Consider the following 19,394-nt stretch of genomic DNA (forward strand, 5'->3'; position numbering starts at 1 on the left):
TGGTCATCAGACATTTTAACTGCTACTTCACCTACTAATCATCATTGCTAAAATGGATAAAGGGAGCTGTAAGCACCCCAATATCCTGGTTTATTGGTACAAGGATGAAAAAAATCTGGAGCTAAACCAGTTGCTACACGGACTCCATGAATGTCAGGCTGTGCTGTCAAACAGTTCCCAGCTGAGTCTCCTCACTGGACTCACCTGGGCAGCCCTACTGGATCTTCTCTAGAGAGACAATTTATGTAAACATGGACAGCAGAACTCAACCCTTTGGAATACCCAATATTTTTCCTTCTCTACCTTTGTTCAGCCACCTTGTCTGTTGTTCCCTAATGATCAGTGTCACATTTTCCATTCTCTCTACCAAATTTTGTAATTCCAGCAGTGCTGATGCCTTGCCTGGGAAAGATTTATCCTGCAGACTACAGTTTTGTAATACAGCTGTAGAGTTCGCTCAAGCCATATGGATCTCAGTGGGTATTTCAGTGCTCACTCTGCAATTTTTGATTTTCCAAGTGCAATGTGTAGATTCCTATCATTGCTCTAAACAGATAGAACATCTGCTCAATCTGTTTTATGGACTGAGAAGAAAAGGAAGTCATTTTAAGCTATATATGGAACCTACATATAAAAATATTAGAAGATTTCCAGAGGATGTAAGTTGGTACAAACCAGGGATACAGAGGCATCTGTAGCTGGTTCCAACGCTGCGACAAATGCCGTGTGCACACGGGTTGAGAGCACAGAAATCGATCAGCTGAGCACATGTGGGTCCTGTGAACCCAGGACTGCAGCTGCAGGAGAAGGCAAGTCTGTCTGCATAGCAGGTTCCATTGTTCTGGCACGGAGATGATGCACAAGGGTCTATTTTGTCCTCGCATGTGGTTCCTAAAAACCCTAAAAGAAATAAATGGGTTTGATAAGTAAGCATCCTGATATGCATAAAATTTTAAGAACTAAAGCAAGTCAAAAGTAAGCCACAGAGAGATCTATATTCCTTTCTTTTTTAATTCTATGAGTATTATAAAAATACAGACTTCTTACGCCATAAACTCTAATTTTGCCTATTAACATTCTCTGAAAAGAGATGCTTCAGCTAATATCATACTATAAATTTTTAAGGCAGTGAATTGCAAAAATATTTTCTGAAACTGACAGTGCTTATCTCCTTTCTGAGTGAATCTGCCTTGAAAAGTAGAGAAGATTTTCTAAAAATCAGGAGCTGGCTAGCCTAAAAGACAAGAAAAAAAGCCCAAACTGACCTATTTTCCTCTGTTAACGTGTATGTAAAATGTAACAACCTCTTAAACATAACACGCATTCATTGAATTTCAATAACTGAAATATCTTTTAGAAGAACAAACTTCTCATTAGCAGGAGAGACAATGATTTATTAAAGCAACACCATGCCAAAAACAGATACAAGGAAAAGGATATTCTTGCAAGGGAACTTTTAATCAGATGTAGGGAAGAATTATGTTTTAATAAATTACAGTAACTGCAGCTTCTATCTATACATATACATGCATGATGTATGTAGTAACACAATGCATGGTTATTGTATCCTAAAGCAAGTCAGAAAAGCATATTCAAATTCTAGAACCCTTCCAAATAAAAGAACCAACTGTCCTTCCCATTCAATTATATTGCTTTTAATAAGTATTTGGTCCTTTTGTACAGACCATCACTTTTCAGGCTTAAAATTCCCTGGAATATCTTACATTGTAAAAAAGCTCATAATATTACAGTAGAATAATAAACAAAGGTGAATAACCCACACAGAGCATCCTACAGAGATGTACTTACAGAGTTAACAGAACTTATATCAATGGAACTAAGAAAACATGGGGAGGCCACAATTGCTCTGTGAATGCCAGAGTTTTTGGATTTTTTTGGTCACAACTGGCACCAGGATTTTAGGGGCATCTTCAAAATATTAGGTTCTGGAAAAATGACTTTCAACGCTGCATCTCCCTTAGATATCCATAAGTCTTACATCAGAATTATGGAATGAAAAGTATGGGAAAAATAATCTCATTTACAAAAAAAAAAAAAAAAAAAAGGAGCTAGAAAGATGGAAAGAAAAGAAATAACCTAAAGATTGGACTTTTAAGTTTTGTCGTACAAACTCTGCAACAGACCAGGAGGGAAAATCAGGTCTGGCAGGGCACAGATGAAGAACAGGCAAAAGCCTTCTGTCCTCCCCATGCTGCTGTCCTAAGGCTTCAGTTGCTTCATGGGCTTTGTCAGGAACACCTGCTCAGCAATGCTGAACAGAGAGAGCCTAAAAACAAACACTGTGGAATCCTGTACTAGAGGTCCCTCCTGTAGATGATAACTAAACCATCAGAAACTGCAAAGAACAGAAACCTCAAGAGCAAGGATGTAATTCCAGCAATGGTTCACTAGCAAATTAGCAAAGCCTGTACTGTTGTAATAAAATCTTGGTCAGATTTAAAAGAATCTGCAAGGACTTTTAACTATTACCAGGAGGAGATCAGCCAGTGAGTCCAGTGAAATCTCTCAAGTAACTCTGAAACCAGATTAACAAGGTTTAAGGAGACCTGAGGTCACACAATGACACTAATACAACCTTTGCAGTAATTCCTTGCACAGAGGAGGTTACTGGCAGATGGCTAATGTTTCAAGTGACAAAGCACTTCAAGAACATATGCAGGTTTAAAATACACCAAAACATGTTGCCCTTGTGCTATCTTTGACTGCACTGTGAAATGCGTTTAGGTGATTCTGGAAGTTCAATTCTCAAGCATGAGTCAAATATCTGAAAATACTCAAAGCAGAAAATACGGAAATCTATTATTCTGGCATTTCTGAATGTACACTTAAATCCACACTAGTTCAATTGTTGAAAGCAAATAATGCAAGTAATAACTATAAAAATCAAATTCATAGGTGTATTGACTGAAAACAGAACCAAATTCCAGAAGAATTGTTTATCTGCAGAAAAATATCCCCTGAACTGCTCTTCAACCAGCTAACATGGACCCAACCCTGCCTGAAGGTTATTGCTGGCATAAAAAGGACATGACTGAAATGCAAAGTCTCGTGGTAATTTGAATGAACTGAATACAAAATCTAGCTAGGAATAACATAGAAGGTAAAGGGGAAAGGCAATAATGGAAAATATTTATACTGGTAAAATGCACAGTACAATGCCTGTGCTTACATGGATAGTAATTTGGCTACTGTCAAGAAGTGTAACAATCCTAAGTTAGGTGATATGCTTTATACATTGCTACAGACCTTCAGGGCAGTGACAGAAACTAGATCAGATTTCAGAGACAGAACAGCTCTGAATAAAAGCCCAATTTTTCACCACAGTGGGATTTTAATTATTTGGCTACTGAAAGCAAAAGAGCCATGTGCAAGTCAAGGAAGTCAAACATTTTCTGAAGACACCACAGAACTGCCTTTTATACAGTTTGTAGAACAACTAACTTGTCTGAATGTTACATTAAACCCAATTCCAAGAATTACAAGTATGTGAAAAATTAGGTCTGTGAATTGCAAGGGCTCAGAACTACAAAACTTTTAACTTTGAAATGCAGGGATAAGCACTAAAAGAAATACAAGCAATTTATTATTTTCCCTATAGAAATTTGTCTTGTAAGGAAATAGAAATAAATGGTATTTCATCACAATTCTGTAGAGAGAAAAAAGTTACTAATCAGAAGGATCAAGAAACCATTAAAACACTGTAAGATTTTGATTGAAATTCACTCTAGCTAAGTCTTTCTTGATGAAGATGAATAGAGGCTAAACCCATTCAAGCATTAAGGAGAAGTCTATTAAAAATAAGAGCAATTTGGGAAGGCGCCAGGTAAAAACATTAGATTAGTGGAAAGTACCAGAAACTAAACAGCCATAAAAAATTTTAATTAATGACAAAATGTTCTTCAGGTAAATTAAACTCTCTTATGGTAATATGAAAAATTCTGCATTCTGATCACCAGTAACCTTGGGAAATCTTCTATATGCAACAGCTGCGTGACCCAGTTTCCTGTGATCAAGACTGTAAATGGGTTTATTCTATGTAAACCTAAAGAAGTTAGAATGACATCTGCAAGATGTACTAGAGAAAAAGGCTTTTACATGAACAATGAAGCAGACAAAATAGTGAAAACCTTGAAACTTAAACTATTTTAAGTCCCAGAAAATAATTTCTGTTCTCCCAGTCAATTAAGATGCATGGTGACAATGTGCATTTTCTAGCTGCTATTGCAAATCAACATGTATGAATCACAACTTAGCATCTTCTATAGCTGTCAAACTCTATTTTCTAAACCACAGAAGCCATTATAAGAGCATTCATAAATTTATTGCTTTCCAGTATTTTCAGAAATGCCTGCAGATATTTCAGGACACTTTTGCTCAGTGTGTTGCCAGCAGTAGTTACCTGCAGCTACTCAAATCAAACTGTCAAAAGTAAAATAAAATCAATGCTAAAATGTGAATTTCAAGTAATCTATATATGTTAAACTCCTTATCATAGCATTGTTTTCACTCTGTCTTCTTTTATTCTAGAGGATGACTGACATCCATTACTGCTGCCATTTTTCAAAAATATATTAAGCCAAATTAAAATATTTCTGCCCTGTTTGTCCAAGCCCAAGAACTCAGGCTAGTTTGATGGGGTTGGCCAGCTGAATGCAAGTTATTTTTATCAAAGATTAATGTTTTCCTATAACACTGAAGGCAGTTAATCTATACTTATCATCAGAACATTAAATTTGCATGGAACAGAACTTCAGAAATATCTTGCAACAGAAGTTTATTTCTTTATTATAATTGATCTGCACTTTGCCCATTACTGTCTGGCTTTGTTCTAAAACACAGCCCACGACTAAATCATTTTAATATTATCGTATGAGCAAAATTCACACAGGGTGAAGTACCTTCAAGTACCAAGTCTTTCATTCTAATTTTACAAAATTTTGTCCGGAAGGAACACATTTCCTCACCACACAATCAGTTAATTTCCATACAGTTGGGGTTTTTTTATTTTAACTTTCAACAAAGGTTTCTGTGAATTTGATAACTACATAAATAAGGATCACCAGTTTCAACATCTCTAAAACTTATATTGATTTATTTAATAATATGTGTTTATTAATTTAACCTAATGACATTTATTTATACCAATCAGGATTTTTTACATTTTATTATTATTATTTGTGTATTTAGTTCCACTTCAGGGTATTTTGGAAATACACATAATTTCTCAGAAGCTTAAAGAAAATGGAGTAACCAAATTTCCAAACTGATGATCAGTACCCCAAGCAGTTTAAATAAAATCTATTAATGTTACTGTCAATACAATAGTGTGTTATATACTACAATGAGTGGAAGAAAACGAGAGGAGATATTTAAGAGTGATAAGGATGGAATGATTCTGAATATAAATTTCAAATATTCATTTTCAGGTTGGCATGTTTGCTACATGTAGGGTTTTAGAATGTTCCTTTGCATGAATATTTGAAAGTAATACTTACTAAATGTATGTTTATTGACATAAAATTAATAAAATAATCAAAGATCCATATCCAATTGTAAGAAAATGCAAGATCCAAACATTATTTTGAAAATAACAGTGTCAAAATTTTAAATAAATTCTTTGGTCTTTACTATTGCTAAAGCTTCTTCACTACAAATTCAAATACAAAATCCAATTTTCTCTTCACAAGTGATTCACCAACTTCATATAAGAGTTTATTTTCTGATGTATTTTGGGTATTAAAACCTACAGTGCATCCCACAGAAAACAATCTGTAAGCATAATGAAACTTTGTTTAGTAAGGACTCTTAAGACAATAAAATTGTTTAAAGAATCATCGAGAATTGTTCACATCTGAGATGGGCTGCTTTTTCAAGGCCTCAGATCTAGCTTTCTGTCAGTTATGTGCTTTTTTATGAACTACAGATATCGTTTGTAAAAGAAATGCACAATCTCAAGATCATTCTTCATTGTTTCCATCTGATTCCTTTATCTGCCATCTTTTTCTTTTCCTTTTGTGATAGTTGCTACATTTTCTTATCCTTTTCCAAGATGTATTATACCTGCAGACTGTAGTTCCTACACAAACATAAAGCTCCTTGGTTACCTTTCCCCACTGTGCTGAATTAGCAGTACAGAAAGAAAAGCCTTTTCTCAACAAGCGATCACTATTAAGCAGAGCAGAATAGCAGCAAAGCAAGAGACCTCACTTAAATTAGAAAATTGGGGGTTGGCAGGCAAATTTGCAAGTTACTGCACCTGCAATTTTCAATTAACTACTCTGTTGTATTTACAAAAATTACTGAATCTCTTCAGAGATTAAAACCCAAGCAAAAGATCCCAAATTATGCCTCTGTGAAAGGGTAACACCTCAAAAGATGTAAGAATGATCAAGGGACAGTCATTAGTAAACTTATGCAATACGTTTTGTTAAATCAACTCTTCCTTTCATTCCACAAGATATCTGGATTCTTCAGCTCATTGACATTAGACCTTCCAGAACAAAATGAAGAAGCAGCAGTGCCCAGCACTGCAGCCCTGCAGGGCCCTCAGCCCAGCAGTGACCCTGCCCCGTGGGCAGCAGGAGAGAAGCTGGGCTATGATCAGCATATTCATTAACAGGCCATCAGGAGCAAGCAATTAATGAGCCACACACAGAAACATATATGGCAGACATAAAACAACCAAAAATCCCAGTAGCTGCTCTTCCCAACATTATTGGAAAGATCATTTGCTGCACTGCTTGCTTAAAGATTTTTGAACATTCCTTCCAGATTCTTGAATCTTCCTTAAAGATTTCTTAGGGAAATGCCAAGTAAATTATAGATCAAGTCTAACATCCAATATTTTTTCTCTTGAATTTCACTACTATTTATAAGGAAAACAATTTCCAAAAATTTTCCACATGCAGGATCTGCATGGCAGTCAATATGTCAGTTTCAACATAGCAGTTAAATGTTAAAGCATAGCACTCTAGAAAAGCAAGGAATCAGCCTGAAGAAACTACAAATAATCTTCATTGTTAAGCACATAGATATTACCAGAGCAGTTATCAAAGACTTGCACCCTTAGAGCAAGCATTAAAGTACTGGTAGAACAAAACCAACATCCACAGATCAAGGAAGGACAGAAGTATAATTAGTTCAAAGTTCCAATCTTAATTATAAATAACTAATAGGAGGCTTCATAATTGAAAACTTCCACTCATGATAATTTTTTCATGTGCAATTTAGGGATCTGTCATTGCAGTCAGCACAGTGTTACGAAAGCACACTCTGGCATTGGGGTGTCCTTGTTTCACATTTACAAGATTTACCAGTGAGAATCAGTGAGAAGCTTTCATGTCAGGACAGGAATACGTCCACATGGAAAGAAGAATTAATTAAAACTTTTTGGGATTGAAATAATTCCTTTAGTTATTACTTTTACACACATTTTAGCCAACTGGCCCATGTGCAGAAAAGTGCAAATACTATAAGGGAGACATCTTTTTCTCACACATTTAGTGGTCAACATAAAAATCAGATCACACCCTGAGTCTCCTCAAATTCACCATTCTCATCAGTGCTGGAGCCTGATTTCTATTCTAGAAATAAAGAACATTTACACGGAAACACAAAACTCCTACAACATTTTATATCCTGCTGCTGATTATCCAAAATTTCTCATCTCATTTTCTTTTCTGCCTACAATTACAAGCTAAGGCACAATTTAAAAAAAATAAATATACATATCTACATGTCAATATAATTGAAAATTTAGAGTAAAACCAGCATTATCTATGAGGTGCTAGAGAGGAGTTTGCTGGTTACCTTCAGGGCACTGACAGCTGAATCCATTGAGGTGGGATGAGCAGGTCCCCCCATTCTGGCATGGCTGCTGGATGCAATGATCAATCTCTGACTGGCACAGCTCTCCAGTGTAACCTACAAAACAGTTCACAATATTCAGAAAATGGAGCAAAAACAAGGGTTTACCACTAAACATACTGCTCAGCTAGCCAAGTAGTACCATTATTTTTCTTTAATCAAATTAACCAATATAAGCAATAGAATCCAGGACAGTCTCTCATTTCTTACAAAATGAGATTTCTAATTAAAATGTATACTTCATGAGAGAAGCATACAAAACCAGCAGAAGTCTAGAGACTACATCTGTGGTATTTTACCAACAGCAATATTCTGACATCACCAGTGAATTGGCAATAGATATTGGGTCCTCATTAGTACTCATCGCACCAAAAAAATAAAGTCATTTTGGTATGGTTTTCAAATGCAACTTGAATCCCAAGTCAATAATCTCTAGCAAGGCTTTAAACAGAACTTAACACTGTGAATTATTTGTGCATATGCTGAATGTCTGTCATTTGCTCCTACTTCTGGGCTTCAAGAAGAGTGTTTATTTTAAGTGGGAGCTGTGAAGAACTGCTCAGCACAGTTGCAAACTCTTCCAAATAAGCTTCTATAAGTTCACAAGCTACAGATTGTGTGTACTGTACTATTTGACCATAAGTTTGCTTTGTTCCATATGTCTGATGTCTGTAACACATCCCCCAAAAATGAACAAACTTAAAATACAATTTAAATTATTCTACACTCCATACCTAAATTTCATAACAAATACCACACATTCCCTTCCCTAATTTTTAATTACTTCCAAGAAAATATCTTGAATGCATGACTGAAGAAAAAACAACATGCTACACACAGACATGTCTTATTGTTTTAAAAGGAACCCTACAAAAATTATTAATAATCTTCCATCATGAGTTTATTTAACCAAATGGCTGGTGTTCAAGGCTAGGGAGGTATGATTATCACTGCTATGAACAGGTGTAGAAGAGAAAGACCCCAAGGGGATACAGAGGACATACATGGACAGCTGATGCAGGGGAGTAAAAGGAAAACAAAGGGGAACCACCCCCCCACCCCCCAATTAAACAATTTGGGGGGGGGACACCCATGGTTTTACTAAATAATTAGTTTTAATGCAATCATTTATAAAAATAAATATGTCCTATCTTTTTACCACCTGTAGTGCATGTTTTGTCCATCTGAAAGAGACTCTGATTCAGGAATAGCATCCCAAATATTTTGCAGGGACTAGAAATACAGAGGCACTAAACAATCACAAGAGAAGGGGGGGAAAGCAGTTTTTTGGTGAGATACACACTAAGAATAATTACATCTCTACATTTTGTGCTGACACTTAACTTCATAACATTTCCTTCTAACAGAATTTGGGAAGCATGATCATGTTCATATATAAATGTTTCTGAAACTTGCATATGGAGACACATAAGATAATTAAACTCTTACCTACAATTTTCTTCAATATTTTTCATATGGAATTAATTTTTTTTTGAAATTCAAAGTTAAATAGTAACAGTTAGTTTTCCAGACCGTTTTTTAGTGTGTGGACACAAATGTTGGCGGATACAATAATTATGGATAGAAGCACAAACCACTGAACTTAACAATGATTGAGCCATTTGAATGACATTAGACATTACATATTAAAAAAATTAAGAAGAATTATTGAAAAAAAAAAAACCAAAAAGGTAAACCTAAGCTTATGTGTGGTGGTCACAGAACACCTCTGAAAAAAAAACCCTGACAAAGAAAAGGCTGATGTAAACTAAATTTTGCTCCTGTGTTTTTAGCAGGTAAAATTCCACTAGTTAGGATTAATTCCCTCACAGGGCTAAGGTTCAGACATGTGCTTTCAGTGGCATTTTTCACCAGTGAAGAACCTTCCACTGCCCTTATGTTGTTGTTGCATTTTCTGTCTGTTCTGGCATCAGAAGTTTCACAGTTCACTGCTCTGCAAAAAGAGATGCACCGAATGTCAAGCAAAGCTGCATTATTCAAGAATTCAAAACCTACCAGGCAGGCAGCTGCAGGTGAAATTGTTCCTGTCGTGTTTCTGTGCTACATCAGTGCAGGTTGCATTGTTCTGGCAAGGCTGGCTCTGACAGGCATCAAATTCTTCACACAGGGAACCCTTATATGCATCTTCACACTCACAAAAAAATGTTGTCTAAAAAACAAAGAGGATATGTATTTCACAATAATTTTCAAAGATGATGTTTTCATTTTATTTACTTCTGAACAAAGATGGTTTGGTTTTCATGTTCATAACAACAGTAGCTGCTATAAATACATCAACTGAACAAAGTAACTCCTTGAAATACTAAACCTGCACCAATGCTTCAGCTTAAATTTTTAATGATGTTGGGTCATTTCATCTAGACAAGGAGTCTGGGATCAGATCCATAATATCTAAATCATTATACATTTTTTCTTCCATTCCAGAAATTAGATTTGTAGGCTGAAATAACTGTCAGAATCAATAATGTGCAGATTTACTGCAACAAAGTCCTGTTAGAGATATGCACTCTTTACATGACAAGCTCCCAGAGTGGTACTGCAGCAGTAACACCCCCTTTCAATTCTGTTAAAATACGTCTTCTTCTGAGTGTATTCACTACCTTAAACTTTGCTGTTTAATAAAAATCAAGACCACTACACCTCTTAAAGGCTTAAAGTACCTACAGGAGGCATGATATGGCACATTTTTGTTGGTAATAAAATAATTCAAATCAGATTTAAAAACTCTTTAGGTGACTAAGATTGTCAAGGAAGTCTCCAAGAAAAGCAGCAAGGAAAGCTCTCTCCTCTGTGGTATGCATTTAGATGAGATCTGAATCTTTGTTCTTCAAACACTAGATGGCAACATCACTCACTCTCAGCCATTCCAAAGTCAGACCTTCAGTGCTGGAACGCAGCTGTTCCATGCACAAGCACTGGAATGCAAAGTGCAGAAGACGCATGGAACTAGAAACAAAGAGATGGGGGCTTCTGGTTTTGCTTCATATGAATAATCAGCTGTGACTTAAGTAGAAAATAATCATCTTCACCTAAATAAAAAACTTCACTCAGTAAACTCCAGATTCCACTCTTCCTTACAACTATTACACTGGCAGAGTTATATAAGAATAAATATGATACATCTTCAAAACTCAAAACCATGACTATGTTATTTATCAGGAGTGCCAGAAGCCCTTCTTGAGTGTACAGTCTACACATGTTCTGGAATTCACCGCAGCCTCTTCACCCAACAGTGCTGAGTATCTCACACATCACCAACGACAGGTTTCCAAAAAAGGCTGCAGTTCAACAGCAAGGAAAGACAGTCGAGCAAAAGAGAGTCAAAGTTATTATACTCACATAGCACAGTAACTATCTTTAAAGTTTTATCCAAGAGTTTGATATAGGGATCAATTTACCATAAAGAGTGCTTAACAAAATAGGGTTTGAAAGTTGCAAAAGAAAAGCATTTTAACACTTCAATCTGAAATATCTAATGACAGGTAACAGTTCTGAGATGCTGACAACCTATTCTGTGGAGAAGATTAGGTTATTATCACTTACCCCAATTGATACTACTTTTTTTTTCCTGAATAGATAAAATGCACTAGCATATTTGAGCCAAACTGAGTCAAGAAGCTCCACACTGCCAATATGCTAGAATTAATGTCAGTAAAAACTTCAAAATTATCTACTATCAACCAAAAGATCATTTATTTTACTTGATTAAGTGCAAATATATAGTATAATTTTGGATGGTAATAAAATAAATTTTTTAAATAATTTGCTATAATGCAACCTATACCATATCATAAATATAGCTGGAATATAGTACTTTTTTGCTAGTCTAATTAAGAGGGTAATAAATCCTTTTTTTACTATGGCAAAGAAGTTAAGATGGCCAGAACAAAACTAATGTCCACTCTCTCTTACTGAGAAAGACTTTCAGTATTTAGTACAACTCAGAGTGAGTTACTGTAACATTTGAACAAAATATTGCATGATCATTACATACTTCAGAGCATACTGTACTTAGGAAAATGAGTCCATATGCAGGACAGCATAACTTCAGGTATATATGAGGGGTTTTATAATTTGACTTTTTACAGATTATTAGCAAATGGATCTATCCCAAAGATTCCAGCTTGCATAGAAGACACGGAAATAATTGCTATTCAGTTCAATGTACTATTTCTCTGTGCAGGCAGAGACCAGATATTTTTTGTGTAAAAGTTTTGTGAAATGGGTTCTAAATCTAGCAATAAAAATTCATATTTACACAGTCAGCCCATCCATATTTTTTATGGGCAAGTCAAAGTTATGGAACAGAGCAATCTGTGAGAGAAACAACCTCTTTTGTAAGCAAAATTGTGGCACTCACAATCTATGGATGGCCCAAGTTCACTTCAAAATCTTACATGAAATCAGAAATTCACACGAGGCAGATCTCTCCCCTTTGGGTTAACATCAAAACTTGTCTCTTGCATTAACTGCTAACTGTTAACTCATCCTGGTGTAAAGGCAAGTAGATGAATGTGAGAGTGGTATTTGTATTGTGATGATGCCAAGACCAGTGCTGTACTTCTGGCCCATTCCTGTTTCTCTTGTGGACAAGTGGCAAGCATAGCAGCAAAACAGGCACAAAGTTCATACAAAGGAAGAAAGAGGCATCCCTTGAGCTCAGCATCACCTCACTGCACAGAACTTCACTCAAGGTGATGAATTTTATCTTCCGTTCAAAGGCAACAAGAATTGAAAACAAAACTTTGCATTAGAACTTTGCTTTTCATAACCACACTCTATAAAAAGCATCGAGCTGAGTAGAAGTCAAGTTATAGATCAGCAAGGAATGAGCAAAAACTGGCCAAGACTCCCAGGTTAGACCAGAATTCATTTGTTTATAGTTAAATGCACTCTATACATAACAGTAACCCCCGTGCTTGTATCACTGCAGATTGTTAACTACATTTAAATTTCCCAATAAGCAGATGTGTTCCTACATTCTTTTACATTCTACTAGATTTGAAATAAAACGATGAAGTACATAAAAGCTCAAAGACAACCATTCATCTTCTTGGCACTGGAAGCAATGACTACAGCCAGTAGAGCTCTGAGCTTGCTCATGGCATTGGGCCTTTTATGCATTCTTCTAAGAAGCTGCTCTGCATCCTGCAAGACTAGATTGTGCAGAACCAGAATGAATTATGGATAAAAACAAACAGCAAATCACAAAGGGTGCATTTTAAATTTAAAGAAAATTAAAGTTTACGTTCTGCAAAAAGAAGTGCCTTGTGGGAAACAGACACAATGGTTGTCATGTCAAGCATGCAATTTTGGCAGCCGCTTGCTCCATCATTAGGGAAATCATCAAGACATTTTAGAGCACATCTCACATAATTTCAGTTAAACAATGGCAGAAACATTCTACTTAATGAAATATGCCCTTCTATTTTTATTTTATGCTGGGCACGAATCAGGGTCCTATCTGAAGTTCTCTGATGCACCAATATAGGCTAAAGAGCAAGGAAAGCTCATGGATTTAGAAACACAGGACAGGCAAAAAGACAACATGGCATTTTAATTCCCCCTGGAAGTAGGAGGCTGGATATAAATTAACTTCCTTTTGGTCACTGTATTTGATGTTCTGGTGAGCTACCCCAGCCCAGCAGGCACCTGGCACAGGTTTGATGGCATTTGAGAGGATCACTGGGAGCATTCCTCATTTATTCAAGTTCTAGAAAACTCAGGAGCAGTTTATGACAGCAAAAATAGAAGCAATTGCATTTCTGAAGTTAAAATTTTATTTGAAGATATTTATATATCATTAATGGTCATACATATATATTTACATAATTTTTATAAATTTTTTATATTTAGAAATATTGAGAACCCTGCTGATTCTTGATCTCTGACTGCCATTAATCACTAGATACTCTTCAGAAGTAGATTTTGACATGGTTTGTGTGTTCCACAGCTTCAGCCACAGGTCAACTACAGCCTAGTGCATGTTATACCAAAAATACTGCCTTAATAAATTTTCTGGTTATTAGGTTCACAGAAAGAATAGTGGAAAGATATGAACAATCCTAATTTTTTCTATTCACTTGCAGGGAAAGCAGCAGCCTGCATGTGCACAAGGCAGGACTCTCTCATCACTCACTGTTCTGCTTTTAACATACAAAGCTTCCAATGTCAAGATTACAAGTAGGAACATACAGATACTGGTTTATCTTTGTTTTGAGTTAAATAATTGCTTCTCTTTCTTGCTGTGAAGCCAATCTGTCTTTTTTAAAGAAAAATTTATTTATTTGCTACATCTTAAAATAATAATAACACATGGATAATTATTAGATGCCATATATGCTTTTCCCTTAATACAGAAATGCATTAATTCTTCTGCATAGATATAGGAAACAATTTATTCTTATTTTGTAACATCACATGTAACAAGAGAAAGAAATTAGAGTCATAAATTTGGACAAAAAACATGAAAATATATGAAATGAGGCAATCTATCAAAAGATACAACACTCAAATTGACAAAAACTGGATAAAGACAATATTCTGATATGTTGTTATGCATAGTAAACTTGAACATATTATTTGTGAAAGCCAAATTCAAAATACTGAGTTTATAAAATAAAAATGATATATACATTAAAGCACAAAAACTAAACTGGACTATGAAATACAACACTGTATCTGAATGAATAATTTATTTGGATACCAGCCAGCTGGTATAGTAAAGCAGCATTTATTTCTAAATTTATCTTGCAATAATTATGTTCACACATTACCTCAAGCATTTTACAAATTCATTTTTGAGAACTAAAACAGATAATTATTCCAGATGTTAGTACTGCCACGTATGTATAGATTACTGTGGCAATTTAATTATTGTTGTTACAATTCAAAACACCATTTTCTATCAAACATGCTTATTGAGAATTTAAATCAGAAAATGGTAGCAGATGAACTACAAGTGAATTCAGTCAATATGCCAAATTTTTTGTGCTCACAGCAGGCTCACAGCTGTTAATATTTACTCAGCAGTTACTACTGCTTTTATCTCCCAAATGAATAATAATAAAACCAAAGATTAACTGCGCATATTTGTGCTGTAAATGACTTTTAATCCATGAAATAAAAAATAACAGGTATAGAAGGTAAAAGATTATACAGTATCTAAATCACAAAAGCCCAGTCTGGTTTTGTAAAAGCAGAATAGACTGCAAATTTGACAGATTTGGTTCTTATTTTCTTATGTTGCTAGATCACACAAAATCCCCAGTGTCCAGTGGAATTGCCATTGTAATCCCTAATGCAGTATTATGTAAAGGACAAAGCTGTACAGGAAACCTTGCAACCACTATCAAATTACTCTATTCTGCTTCTTCTCATAATTATGCTCAGGTAATTCCATTGCACCGGTGAGTCTACTCTGAGTAAGCAGTTATTAAGAGGTGGAGAGAGAAGCACTGGATTAAAACTGACCTAAAACCTTTGACAAGGTTGAGAACTTAACAAATCTGAGTACATTGGTCTGGAGAGTGGAGATCCCAAGTGCCCACACCACGGTCCTCCTTTAGGGAAACTTTCTTCAACAATGACTCTGAGATGCAAAACAAATTCCCTTACACCTGATTTGAACCATTGTTTTTATTGCTAGGGCAGGGTATGACTCTCTGCATCTCTTTTCTGTTATTTTCTTACTTCAAGTGCTTGATTTTCAGGTACAGCAGATAAATATTGTTATTTAGTAACACCTGTGAGATGTCAATGCCTGTTCCAGAGCTGCAAGGTATAAATACCAAGGACAATCTGCCCTGTGTTTCAATTACCATAGAATTGCCACATTACAGGAATGTTTTGGCGAGTTGACCTTACCTCATCTGGCCTGGTGATGCATTTCCCTTTGCCTGAGCAGGGGAAGTTTTCTGCATGGCTCCCCACGGGCATGCAGGTACTCGCTTTCACCACCACTGTCAAGCGTAGAGCCACAATGCACTTGGTAACTGAATCATTCAAAAAACCTTGAAAAAAAAAAAAGAAAATATTCTTGTTATATGACAAAATAGGCTGATACTGTTAATGCTCTGCAGCTAGACAAACAAAACTGATTTGAAATAAACTGTCAACTAAGAACAAAATTGCTCATACTTAATACACACCTCTATGATTGCAAGGCATGTAAATACAAATTAAAATACAATTCGGAGACAAACCTCATTATATTGATTAAAATAAAGGAAGACAGGATGGTGAAACAGATCTACTTCCAGAGCTCAAACCTAATTTTTTTAGGTTTCAAAATGAAATGCTTTTGCCAGCTACTTTTTGAAAAGTTAAAATATATATTTCTTTAATTTTTTTAATGACAAGGAACATGAAAATAAAATTTTGTGGAGAAATTAATTTAAATTAATTCATAAAAGTTACTTTCAGAGCTAAAAACACCCAGATTCCTTACATTGGTAAAAGATGGAGAATCCCTTTGGTTTTGTTTTCTATGAAGTTTGCAAGAATATACTTATACCACTTGACAGCACTTCTTTGTGTATTTGCAATACAAGTATTTTTGAATGTCTGATCTGATGTCTCTATGAGCTGATACGGAAGGTAAAGATGAACTAAACATGGAAATAGTAACACTGGACAAGGAACAGGAAGATTCATGAATCTCTGGCTAGCACCTGTAATTGCATGGAAGAAAAAAAATTGTGATTGGTAGCTATTAAAACACACTGGAAAATAACAACTTCACTATCACACACATTCCTAACAGATTTATCTGAAAAATAAAATAGGACAACAGGAAAGATAAAATGGAGCACACACACAGTCCATGACATATGGGATAAAGTCAGAGTTCATGTGAAAATACACAGCCCCTGCTCCTCTACTTGTGCTTGAACTGCCTCGTTCCAGCGCTCTGAGTAGACTCCTGTACCACAGCCCTTCCATGTGTGGCATCAATTAATTGTTTTGTTTGGGGAGAATAAATGTGCACTGACACAAAAATGTGGGTTTGGTACAGTGTATATACTGTATGCAGAATTTATGCATAAAACCCACCAAAGATCCTTCCATGAACTGCCAAACCTTGACTTCACTATCCTCCAAGTAGGCAGACTCCAAAGGTCTGTAGTACCAAAATGGAATGTTGCAGGCACAAGGCCATTCTATGATTCTCCTTTTCTTTAGAAAATATAGAAAGAATTTAAGCAAAAATTAATGGATTTTTTTAAAATAAATATCCTTAATTTTTAAAAGAACAACACTAAATAGATGCAGTGTATGACATAGAATGTTTTTTCTTCAATTTTCCACTTTAAATTGCAAAATCCATTTACAGCCTAAACCTCTAAGGAGCTTCAAAGATGCAATTCAGCTTCTTGCATTATAGACTGGAGATAGCACAACATTTAGTCATGAGAAAAAAAATAAAACAAAATATTTTTAATGAACAGGAACAAACAAAAGTTTAATGAAACAGAACTTAAAGAGAATTCTCTTTCAAAACAGCTGCTAAGCATTACTTACATTTTGCATATGGAAGTGTCAAGCATGACTAATTCTACAAATTCCACACAAAATCATGTGGAAGACTTGAATTCTCTGTTCTTCATTTTTAGATTTCACTTTTTAAAATGCTTCATTCCTTCAGCTGTTAGTTGTCCATGATCCCTAAATCCTGCCTTCAAACAGGAAAATCTTATGTCCTACATAGACACCACTGGCTTGAGTACAGCCTCTACAAGTTAGCTGAATGTTCTAAAGGATCAGATTAAAAAAAAAACCAAAAAACACATGTATTGGGTATAGTTCCAAATGCCTAATGGTCTGTTTTGGCTAGTGAAGATTACTGTAATCTGATGACCTCTTCAAAGCAAGCCAATTTATTCTGGCCTCAATACATACCCCATTTTTACCCATCTGTTCAAAGATGCAGCCAGAATTTTTCTTTAACAATTGAATGCAATTGTCATTGGCAGTCATGCAATTATATGTGAATGCTTGGAAGAATGTGGTATTTAGAAAATGTCTTTGGGTTCACATTTCCTTATCTGAAGCAGATTGTTACATATTCTTCAGGACAGTTCCCTAAAGAAATATTAAATCAACCTTCTTTGTACTTTGAATCTTGTTACTATTTTGGTATCAAAAGCCCTTAGGCAAACCACTGAAAAAATCATTATTCTCCCTAGATTGCCACACATTTTCCTGCAAATTCTAATTATGTCACCTAATTTGTAAATACTAGAAACATACAAATATGGGTATTTATTTTCACTTTATAGAAGTTGCATATAGTGTTCTGAGATCTCTAGGTTTTAAGGCTAAAAGAAGCTTGTCTGACCATCTAAATATAACACCCTGCTTAACTCAGGTCATAGCACTTCAATTAATTCTTTCCCCAATTCTCATAACAGCAACTGAACTACAGTGAGTTTTAAGTTCTATTTTTAACTTCTAGATGGGAGAATAATTTCAGAACCATATTTACAGCTCCTTTCATCTCAGGTCTGGCGAAAAATATTACAGCAGTTTATACCAAAAGGTAATTTTGTTCAGTTCAACCTTGCTGCTTTTCTAAAGCCAGTTAAAACATAATGGCATCAAAGCATTTTTAGTTGCAGAATTCAGGGTTGAGTTATTTACAGTAATATAACGGAAACAATTCTCAAGCCAAATAAATCATAATGTGATGTGAGTAGTCATAGATTGCAGAGGAGGCATTTTCAAGCTTTTTGCACACACATTTGATAGTCTGGGAAATGCCTGCACAATTTCCTTGGCAGAAAGCATGGTAAAATACACTACAGCTCCTTCCACCCTGGCAGTTCCACACACATATGTCTAGGAGCATGAGGTATGGGTGCTCCTGTTTCACTCACATCAAGAAAGTTAAGAATGAAAAAAAAGGAATAAAGTCAAACTAAAAGATGGCAGGTGTCATCATTATGTCCAGATACTTTCAGAAGATCATATCATGCCATTCAGATTACCAGAGCTCAAACACTGAGTGTTCTAGACTAGACAAACTGATTTGCTTCCCCCACAAGCCCCATTTCTTAGCAGTACCTTCCTTCTAAACACAACGGTCTGAGCTCAGTGAGCTTGTCCACAGTGGACAGTCAAAATAGGGAAGACTGAAGCTAACAGACCACCAAGAAGGTTATCATATTGCATATAATGTTAGCAAAAGGCAAAACTCCACTAGAAATCATTCACTAACTCTTGCTATGCCCCACATGCTCTGACACACACCAACGCCTTTTGCATTTGGCTCAAATGTATCTCTGTATTCTACACAGTGAATACATGCATTCCAAAGACATCCACCTTTGGTTCAAACAGTAGATTGTCCTTTTAGTTCCAGTTCAAAGAAGAGTTGATCTTGGAGTTCACCTAAAGGTTTCTTGGATGAGTGAGAATGACTGCCAAGGCAGGATTGGGCACTCACAACAAAGTATCAGTCCTCAAGTTTTCAACTTATTTTTAGC

The 19,394-nt window shown here is 35.6% G+C and overlaps 1 protein-coding gene across 1 annotated transcript in view; it reads right to left on the minus strand.

Annotated features, from left to right (window-relative positions):
- Nucleotides 1–19,394, minus strand: part of DNER (delta/notch like EGF repeat containing) — a 107,828-nt gene that overhangs the window by 19,294 nt on the left and 69,140 nt on the right. Inside the window, exons 5-8 of the mRNA XM_054639259.2 lie at nt 15,775–15,920; nt 9,904–10,057; nt 7,831–7,944; nt 676–900 (exon numbers count right to left, since the gene is read on the minus strand). Coding sequence (XP_054495234.2) covers nt 676–900; nt 7,831–7,944; nt 9,904–10,057; nt 15,775–15,920 — 639 coding nt within the window. The remainder of the gene's footprint in view (nt 1–675; nt 901–7,830; nt 7,945–9,903; nt 10,058–15,774; nt 15,921–19,394) is intronic.

This window comes from Agelaius phoeniceus, chromosome 10 (genome assembly GCF_051311805.1).
Source record: "Agelaius phoeniceus isolate bAgePho1 chromosome 10, bAgePho1.hap1, whole genome shotgun sequence".
Taxonomy (NCBI): domain Eukaryota; kingdom Metazoa; phylum Chordata; class Aves; order Passeriformes; family Icteridae; genus Agelaius; species Agelaius phoeniceus.